Below are 10051 nucleotides of genomic sequence, written 5' to 3'. Positions count from 1 at the left end.
CCCTCGGCGGACAGCCATGGCGGCGGCGCTCTGGGCGTGGGGGGCTACGCGGCGCGTGTTGTCGGCGCTCCGAGACCGGAGCCCGGGGCTTGCGGCCATGGTGAGTGTCGAGCGGCCGCGGGGGCGGGGACTGGGGGGCAGCGCAAGGCCCTGCGGTGTCGGCTGAGGGGCCAGCGGGACTGGGGCGGCAGCTGCGTGGGCCGGGCCTTGGGGATCGGGGGTTGGGTCACTGCGTCCCGAGAGCGAGCACCTGCCCGGCGCGCCGCTCAGAGACCGAAGTGTCCGCAGCCTCCGCCACTGGCCTGTTGGCTTAATACTTCGGCTGAAGCCTGCGAACTTACCAACCGGAAACAAACGGGAACGAGTTTTGTTCAGCCACAAAAGGCAGACGTGAAAAGTAGTTGCAGAACGGTTCGGTGCTCGCTACCGCTCGCGGTGCTGAGGACGAACGGCGCTGCCGGCCCGGCTCCCTACGGCGGCTCCCTGCTAGTGCTTCACTCCATGGGGAGCCCACCGAGGTTTTGGAGGAGTTATTAATAAATTGTGTTTTTTGGTGACATAGTGGCTTTTCTTTCCTCTTCCAAGGGGCCTTCAGTCAGTTTTCCTGCTGTAGAAATTAAGTTTGGAGTAAATGGGGGAAAGTTTTAACATGCAGCACCACCTAGTGGGAAAATAATGTGTTAAATTCACCATGTCCTTTTAAGTTGCACTTTAACCACCCATTTCGGTTTGAAACGTTTGCTTTGTTTTGTTTTGTTGTTTTGAGACGGAGTCTCGCTGTGTCGCCAAGCCTGGAGTGCAGTGGCGCGATTTTGGCTCACTGCAACCTCTGCCTCCCGTGTTTAAGCTATTCTCCTGCTTCAGCCTCCCGAGCAGCTGGGATTACAGGCGCCCACCACCATGCCCAGTTAATTTTTTTATTTTTATTTTTAGTAGAGACAAGTTTTCGCCATGTTGGTAAGGCTGGTCTCGAACTGCTGACCTCAGGTGATCCACCTGCCTCGGCCTCCCAAAATGCTGGGATTACAGGCGTGAGCCAGCGCCTCTGGCCTGAAATTCTTTAATAGAAGAAATTTAAAATAGCTTGTAGATGGAGGAAGATGAGCACTCCGCAGCTTCCTGGCCACGAAGGGGAGAACACAAGTTGAATGCCTACTGTCATCTAGGCGTTTCTCCAGGTATACTCTGCCCCAGGTGGTAGTAATCCATTAAGATTAAGGTGTTCTGGGAAGGAATGAATCAAAAGACATGATTTGAGCCCTGCCACGTGCCAGGCTCAATGCTAGGTGCTCTCACATTCAAGATCTGTAATCTAAGCCTTTCAAAAAATCTTGGCAGGTAGATATTATAATATCTACACTACAGACAGAAGGACCTCAGAATTCAGAGAAGCCACGTTCAGCATCCCACAACTAAAAGTAACAAAGCTAGGCCTTAGATCAAGTTTACTGTCTTCAAATCTTAGTCCCCCTTCACTCCCTGAACAAATTAAGCCCAGCACAAGGGATTCTGCTGCGAATGTGTCCTCAAGGGGACCTTTGATGTTATGTTGATGAAGTGGCTCAATTTCCCAGTCCTGGGCATAGTCCCTGCTACTGGGCAGGTGTCTGTTGTGGGCATAAAGTGCATACATTGATCTTAGTGGGGATGTGGATGGTCCAGCACTCGGAGAAAACAGCTCAGAGTGTGTTCCACAGACACCAGGTGCCTGCTTCATTACAGACAGCATGTTTAATGGGTTTCTTTGCAGCTACTCAATGTGGACACACATAATTCTATTTCTTTTCCAAAATCCTCTGAGTTGACAAAATAAGCGTTTAATAAGAATTTTAAATTTCTTATAATTGATATATGTCTGTTTCAGAACTGTCATTGAAAAACTGATGGATATTTTGATTCTTAATAGTAAATGGTTTACTATTTACTATTTATTTATTACTTTTCTTTCTTTTTTTTTTTAAGGGACAGGGTCTCACTCTTGCCCAGGCTGGAATATAGTGGTGATCATAGCTCACTGCAGCCTCGGACACCTGGTCTCAAGTGATCCTCCCACCTCAGCCTCCCAAGTAGCTGAAACTATGGATCTGCTCCACCACACCTGGCTAATTTTCAAAATCCTTTTGTAGAGCTGAGGCCTCACCGTGTTGCCTAGGCTGGTCTTGAACTCCTGGCCTCAAATGATCCTCCCACCTCAGCCTCCCAAAGTGCTAGAATTACAGATGTGAGCCACTGTCCCTAGCCCTAGTAACCTAGTAAAAAAGTTTTTTTTTTTTTTTAATATGGAGCCTCACTCTGTTGCCCAGGCTGGACAGCTGGGATTACAGGCATGCACCACCATGCCCAACTAACCTAGTAAGTAATTTTTTTTAATAAAAAGCTTTTACATACTTTTGTTTAATTAAAAAGTACCCTCAGCCGGGCATGGTGGCTCACGCCTGTAATCCCAGCACTTTGGGAGCCTGAGGAGGGCAGATCCTTTGAGGTCAGGAGTTTGAAACCAGCCCAGCCAACATGGTGAAACCCTGTGTCTCTCCTAAAAATTAAAAAAATTAGCCAGGTCTTGTGGCATGTGCCTGTAATCACAGCTACTCGGGAGGCTGAGGCAGAAGAATGGCTTGAACCTGGGAGGCAGAGATTGCAGTGAGCTGAGATCATGCCACTGCACTCCAGCCTGGGTGACAGAGCAAGACTTGGTCTCAGAAAAAAAAGTACTCTCATTCTTTCCTTTTGTTAGTTGTGGGGAAGAATAGCTGATCTAACAAAGACTAGAAAGCTGGTTCCTTAGTATTTTTTTCTTCATCTTTATAGAATAAGTTGTCTAAAGGTAAAATCTTTTTGCTCTCTTAATATTAGTGATAAAAGATTTTAGGATTTCTGAAGTGGGAGTGAGTTGTAGCTTAATGGCAGAGAATCTGGGGAACGCAGCTTAGCCCACAGTTGCCCTTTGATGACAAGCCTTCACATTGGTTCATCTTTCTGGGTGACAGCCTCTCCCACACCAGAGGCTAAGGTAACTCTGCAAGTAGGTAAGGCAGGAAGTATTGCCTGGAATGAGAACTCAGCTTTCCTGGCTTCCAGTAGAGTGTCCATCTCATCTCTCTGGCCCCGATGTTTAAAGTTCTTTTGGTTAAAAAAACCAATAGCATGGGAGGTGTGGGCCTGTTAACCAACAGAACCTGGGTTTGTGAATGTCTTCACCAGAGTGAGTAGAAACAGGGCAGACAGTGCACACAAGTGCTTTGGACTGGGCAGTTCTCTGGCCAGACTATGGAGTTTGTCTTACTGGCGCTCTGAAAAAAGGGTTACATAAACTCACCCCACTGAGGTTATGGCTTTTTACCTCAAGTCCAGAGGATCTTTGGACCCCCAGAAGTTAGATAAAATCCTATGTAAATGTGCATTTGTTTTTTTCCCCTCTGGGGATTGGTTTTCATTAGATGTGACAGGAGATGGTAATTCCAAATCATTAAAACCATCTTTCATTCTTTTGGTTCTCAAAAGACAGACCAAAGCAGGCTAGCTCTGTACAAATAAGCTCCCTCTATGTTATGTTCCCTCTGGCCCCCTCACTGCTGCCTCAGACATCACAATTCAGCTTCTTTGGCTTATACATGCAACAGAGAGTAGTGAAGGCTACTGAGGTGATGTAGGGCCATCCAAAGAGCAACAGACCAGGAGTTTGGAGCCTTGAATTCTAATTCTGGTCCTGCCAATAGACTTGCCACAAGTCCTGGAATGCTGCAGGATCCAAGATGGCCAGTGGTAATGGTCAATCTTTGTTGTATCATATAATAAACCACAGAAGGGCTGGGTGTGGTCACTCATGCCTGTAATTCCAGCACTTTGGGAGGCTGAGACAGGTGGATCCCTTGAGCTCAGGAGCTCGAGACCAGCCTGAGCAACATGGTGAAACCATGTCTCTACCAAAAATACTAAAAATTAGTTGGGCGTGGTGGTGTGCCCCTGTAGTCCCAGCTACTCAGGAGGCTGAGGTGGGAGGATCGCTTGGGCCCGGGAGGCAGAGGTTGTAGTGAATTGTGATTGCACCACTACACTCCAGCCAGGATGACAGAGCAAGACCCTCCCTCAAAAAGCAAACCAACCAACCAGAGAAGCCGAATTGTGAAGTTTGAGGCAGCAGTAAGGGGGCCAGAGGTGACATATCATGGAGGCAGCTTATTTTTCACAGTGCTAGCCTTGCTTTGGTCTCTCTTGTGAGAACAAAAGAATGAAAGATGGTTAAAATTTGTTGCCTTTCAGATTTTTCTATGACTCTGTTTAAGGTAAGGAGCCGTAAGTTTGAGTTTGAGTAAACTTCTGCATTTTCAGATATGAAATGTGTTCTCTTCATAGTCATCAGGCACTCACAGGCTGACGGCAGAGGAGAGGAACCAAGCTATACTTGACCTTAAAGCAGCAGGATGGTCGGAATTAAGTGAGAGAGATGCCATCTACAAAGAGTTCTTCTTCCAAAATTTTAATCAGGTAATTGTTATAAATTCTTGCCAGAGCTGGGGTCTATTTTTATCAACTTAGGCTGTAACTTTTTTTTTTTTGGACAGAGTTTCACTCTTGTTGCCTAGGCTGGAGTGCAATGGCGTGATCTTGGCCCATCGCAACCTCCGCCTCCTGGGTTCAAACGATTCTTCTGCCTCAGCCTCCCAAATAGCTGGGATTACAGGTATACGCCACCATGCCTGACTAATTTTTTGTATTTTTAGAAGAGATGGGGTTTCTCCATGTTGGTTAGGCTGGTCTTGAACTCCCAACCTCAGGTGATCTACCTGTCTCGGCCTCCCAAAATGCTGGGATTACAGGTGTGAGCCACCATGCCCAGCCAATTTTTGTATTTTTAGGAGAGACAGGGTTTTGCCATGTTGGCCAGGCTGGTCTTGAACTCCTGACCTCAAATGATCCGCCCACCTCAGCCTCCCAAAGTGCTGGCATTACAGGCATGAGCCAGCGTGCCCGGCCTAGGCTGTAACTCTTTCTGATTCTCCCATTTGTCTGGTCCCATGTAGATCCAGGATTCAACTCTTCCCTTCTTTAAGAATTCAGTGACAGAGTTACATCCTGTTGACAGTTGCTGTCACCCACCTGGGCGATGTTTAGCTCTGGGGAAAGTGGGTGGTTTGTGTTATTTGGAAAACAAATTCTGAAACTACTATTGCTTTGATTTGGTGTTGGTTAGGATATTTAGGGTTTTTTTTGTGTGAAATTTTAAATAACAGTGAAAGACAGTGTAAGTTTTTTATTATTGATTGTTATTTTTTGAGACAGGGCCTTGCTCTTTTGCCCAGGCTGGAGTGCAGTGGTGTGACTGCGACCCACTGCCACCTTGACCTCCTGGGCTCAGGTGATCCTCCCACCTCAGCCTCCCGAGTAGCTGGGACTATACGCATGTGCCACACCCAGCTAATTTTTGTATTGTTTGGAGAGACAGGGTCTGGCTATCTTGCCCAGACTGGTCTCAAATTCCTGGCCTCAAGCGATCCTTCTGCTTTAGTCCTGTAATGTGCTGGGCATATAGGTGTGAGCCACTGTGCCCAGCCTAAGCTTTCTATATTTATCTGAAGGGGGCATGAATAAAACTGGCTGAGGAAGATATACCTGCTTGACTTATTTTCCTCTACTTTTTCTGAGTTGTTGGTAAATTTTCTTTCTTCCTGCAGTTAAATTTCTAGCTCTAAATCATCTCCCAGGCTGTACCCTTTTCCCTGATTGGGTTATTTTTCTCCAGCCCAGTAGCCAGATCCTGAACCTTTCCTTAAAACCTGACCTCCCCCTTGGAGAGTCAGCTTTAACAAGGTAACTGTTCCATTAGGGCCCCACCCTGTTTAGAGAGTCATCTCCCATGACTTTCCCTTCAGTTATTACTCCACTGCATTTATATAAGGTAAATGCTTTTGACTATGTTGTTTGTTCAGTTAGTTTGGTAATCCTTTGGACAGATTTATTGTTTTTATTTATATTGGGTGTCGGCATCTAGAAGTCAGAGACCATGTTTGCTTAAATAACTCTCTATTGTACCTAACACAGTTCTGGGTACAAACAGGCATTTGATAAATGCAGACATTGATTACAGTGTTTGCTGGTTTCTAGAAGGGTGTGTGAGGACCAGATTCGCACCAAAGAAACCCTCGGCGTGTTTTCCTAGTAAATGCCGTTGGCTCCACTGAGTTGCCTGCCCGATTCTGTTCTCTATCCATCTGGCTGCCAGCCTTCTGCTGTGAGTCCCCAACTCCTAAGGAAACCTGGACAAAGCAGACTCCCTGTCCCTGCTGCCCCACATGCTCGACAGCTCTTGTCAGGGGCTTAGCGCGCTGCGGCTGGTGGCAGGGAATCCCATTGGTACAGTAAGCCTGTGTATAAGCTCTGGGTAGCATTTTCCAAGCTTATTAAAATTCTTACATGTGTACAGCTTGACTTCTTTAAACCTGGCCTAATTTATTGGGCTTGAACATGTGGCTTAAAGTACTTGAGTGGTGTTGCCTTAGGCCCTGCCCATGAGTCAGTCCTCCAGCACCATTCTGACCATGCGCTCAGGGTGACTTTCAGCAATGGTAGGGAAGCATACCGGATAGATTGTAACATTATTCACTGGGCCATTTAATTAAGTAGACTCTTTTGCCCATTCACCCAACTTTTAGGAAAAGAGGCAGATGAACCCACACTGAGATCATATCTGGGGGTCATCAGTTTTCCTGCCAGGCTCCTATGACTTCTGCCTATACCATGGCCGATGATGGTAACTGATGTCCTGACAGTTATCAGTGCCCTCCAGCGAAGCACAACTAGGAACACACCTACAGTCGAACAAGTTGAGCTTACTGCAGTGAGGGAGAAGGCACACCAAAGGGCGCCATGAAGCACCTCAGGAGACGGTGTTGGGAAGCCAGGATAGGATTTGGGCTTGTAATAGTGATTTGGGGACTTTGCTCTGGATTAGATGCTGTCAGGAAATGGGTACTTCTGTTGTTTAGCATTTTAATAAATTATATCTGTAGGGAGAGGAGATGAAAGTGGTGCCAAAGCTGAAATTGAAAAAGAAGCAATAGTCACTCGTTAGCTGGGAGAGGAGGACGTTTGGTATTTTGTGGCTTGGACAAAGTTCATGTTTTGTCTGTGTTCATATATTGCAGAGTGGTCTTGTTCTTGTCTTCATCCATCATGGTCACAGAGTGACCTTTTCTGATGTTGGTGCTGATGCTGAAAAGGTGAACACCAAGGACTGGCTGATAGTACCAGGCCAGCGTCCAGGGATTAGGAGTTGCTTTTCTCTTGCTCACAACTGGTGAGTAGGGTAGTGACCCTCTGGCACCGACAGGTCCTCATTCATCTTTCATCTAGGACAGAAAAGCCATTTTTTAAAAAATTGTAACAACAGCATAACATTAAATAGGATAGTGTAAATAAAAAAAATTTCCAATCCCAACTACTTTTATTTTTCTCTGTTCTCTTCTGGTCTTTCTCCATGGGTATATTTGTTTTCCAAGTATGCCAGAGCATGCCAGTTATACATGTGGTTAAGTTTTATTTAATTTAATTTATTTTTTTTTAGATGGAGTCTTGCTTTGTTGCCCAGACTGGAGTACAGTGGTGCGATCTTGGCTCATTGCAACTTCCACCTTCTGGGTTCAAGCAATTCTCCTGTCTCAGCCTCCCTAGTAGCTACAGGTGCATGTCACCCGACTACAGGTGTGCGCCACCACACCTGGCTAGTTTTTTGTATTTTTAATAGAGACGGCATTTCACCGTGTTAGCCAGGATGGTCTCAAGCTCCTGACCTTGTGATCTGCCCACTTTGGCCTCCCAAAGTGCTGGGATTACAGGTGTGAGCCACTACACCCGACCACCATGTGGTTAAATTAAAAAAAAAAATTAAGTTTATCATAAAACATTCATTAATTAAACAAAAATTTATTAAGCATTTTCTGTATGCTAGGTACTACTCTAACCTCATGTTGTTCCCATCCCATTGGGAAGATAGACAATAAACAGATGAATAGAAAATGTAATTTCAGCTAGTGATGAGTACCATGGAGAATAAAGTAGGGTATTGGAATGGAGAGGGGCAGAGGCATTCTTGGAGGTGGAGTGGTCTGGAAAGGCCTTTCTGGGGAGGGGACCTCTGAGGCCTGAATAATGCGAAGGAGCTCAGCACGTGACGATCCAAGGGAAGAGTTTTCCAGATGGGGAGAACAGCAAGCACAGTGTTTCCGAAGCAGAATGACCTTGGCATGATTGAGCCAGAAGCAGAAGGCCAGTGTCCTGGAGTGGAGCAGGAGACGATAAGGGGAAGGGTCAGAGCATGGGGACCTTTTTGGCATGGTGAGGAGTTCAGATTGTATTCTGTGAAGGAAAGCTACTGGAGGATTTCAGGCGGAGAAGTGTTCTGTGGCTCTGTTCTAAAAAACCACCCTGCTGTTCTGCTGAGAATAGGTGGCAGGAAGGTCAGAGTGGAAGCAGGCAGACTCTGTGGAACACTGTTGCAGGCATCTAGGCCAGAGACGATGGGGGACTTACGGAGGCAGCAGTGGGGGTGGAGAGAAATGTTGGGTTCCTCATATTTTGAAAGCAGAATAATCTAGACTTGCTGAATGATTGGATGTGGGGAAGAGGAGGGTCAAGGATGGCACCAAGGCTTTGGTTCAAGCTGTAGAGTAAAGGGTAATGCCACTGGTGCCATTTACTGAGCTGGGGAAGATGGGGTGCTCAGATGGATACAAATATTTGGAGATTACAAGTACAGACTTTTCAAGGGATTCTCCTAGCACAGGTGGATGAAGTAGCTATAGGTGTCAGTTGCTCTTAGCCTCCTCTTTTCACCCTTGGTGGTACATGGGCTCTGCAGTGCATCATGGGTCGGTGGGCAATGTGTTGGTGACAGACGGTGACTCTGAGCAGATAGCATGGCAATGCTGGGACCCGAGGCAGGGAGTTTCCCCACTCATAGTGCTTGGATCCAGACAAGGTGGGGTTGGCATTTGTAAAGGAGCGTTGCTTTTTGCTGTTGTTGTTCCTGTAGACAGCAGGTGGGAGAGGTCTGCAAGTGACATATAAACGTAAGTGTTTGGCAACTGCAGGGTGTCTGTGTTGAAAGAACAAAATGTCAGGTAGAAATGTGAGTGTGAGTGTCTCATAAAGATAGATTTTTTTATGTGTGACATGTATGGGATGAACTGGAAGCTTACAGAATCCGAGGAAATTTTAAGCTTAAAAGTAGGTGCAGAAAGTGAGGCTTTGGAACCTAGGAAATAGCTACTACAGGTGCCAGAAGGTGGAACCCTCCAGGGCAGGAACCCAGCCAGCCAGGCGGCAATACCCCTGTCTGCCCCCAGAAGGCTGTCCCTGTTCTTACACTCCTGAATACCTGGGCCACCCTTGTTCAGCATGGAAATAAGCTCAGGATCTGGAATGGCTAAGCGGCAGTGGCCGGGCACCTGGGTGAATGATGAATTTTGCATGTAGGACATGAGGAGTTTCCAACGGGTGATTCAGGAGGATGGGACCGAGCTTTGTAAGAATCAGCTGTGGTTCCCTTCGGAGGAGCTCCTGGGGCCTGTGTGTGCTTTCTTTGGTGGGCCTGCCCAGCAGGGCATTCAGTCATGTTGGGTGGAATCATATGAACTGATTGATATTTGGGGCAAGGTCCAGGCTTTATTTGTTCTGTATCTTGTTCGTCACCCTCACCTTTTGGTGGCTGTGCTGCTGTCGCTGAAGCTTTCTGAAGCTGAAGCAGGAGGGAGGAGGAGCTGACTGGGCACCCAGGCTGGGGTGGTGTTGCTCTCCACATCCTAGCAGGAGTAGCACCATATGTGACTTTGGGGTTTGTAAAATGTTTCTCTTCCTGTGCCCACAGAGACTCCTGCGTAGAGCAATTCAAAGTTACTGTTGCTGCCTTACTTTATAAAAATGTTTTATTGAGGAATTTGATAATAGGCTTATGGCGAACATTTTGAAACGCTTAGTGAAGTCAAAGGCTTGATGATACCAGAAGAAAGACAACTGCTGATGAAAGTCTTAACAATCCTCTGCAGGATATTGGTGG

The 10051-nt window shown here is 46.7% G+C and overlaps 1 protein-coding gene across 1 annotated transcript in view; it reads left to right on the top strand.

Annotated features, from left to right (window-relative positions):
- PCBD2 (pterin-4 alpha-carbinolamine dehydratase 2) overlaps positions 1-10051 on the top strand; it is a 49330-nt gene continuing 39279 nt past the window's right edge. The window contains exons 1-2 of the mRNA XM_017532354.2: positions 1-100; positions 4354-4485. Of these exons, the coding sequence (XP_017387843.1) occupies positions 17-100; positions 4354-4485 (216 nt within the window). The 5' untranslated portion in view covers positions 1-16. The remainder of the gene's footprint in view (positions 101-4353; positions 4486-10051) is intronic.

The sequence above is a fragment of the Cebus imitator genome, unplaced genomic scaffold (assembly GCF_001604975.1).
Source record: "Cebus imitator isolate Cc_AM_T3 unplaced genomic scaffold, Cebus_imitator-1.0 Scaffold76, whole genome shotgun sequence".
Taxonomy (NCBI): domain Eukaryota; kingdom Metazoa; phylum Chordata; class Mammalia; order Primates; family Cebidae; genus Cebus; species Cebus imitator.
The sequence above is the reverse complement of the archived record's forward strand: the minus strand, read 5'-3'. Positions and strand labels throughout refer to the sequence as shown.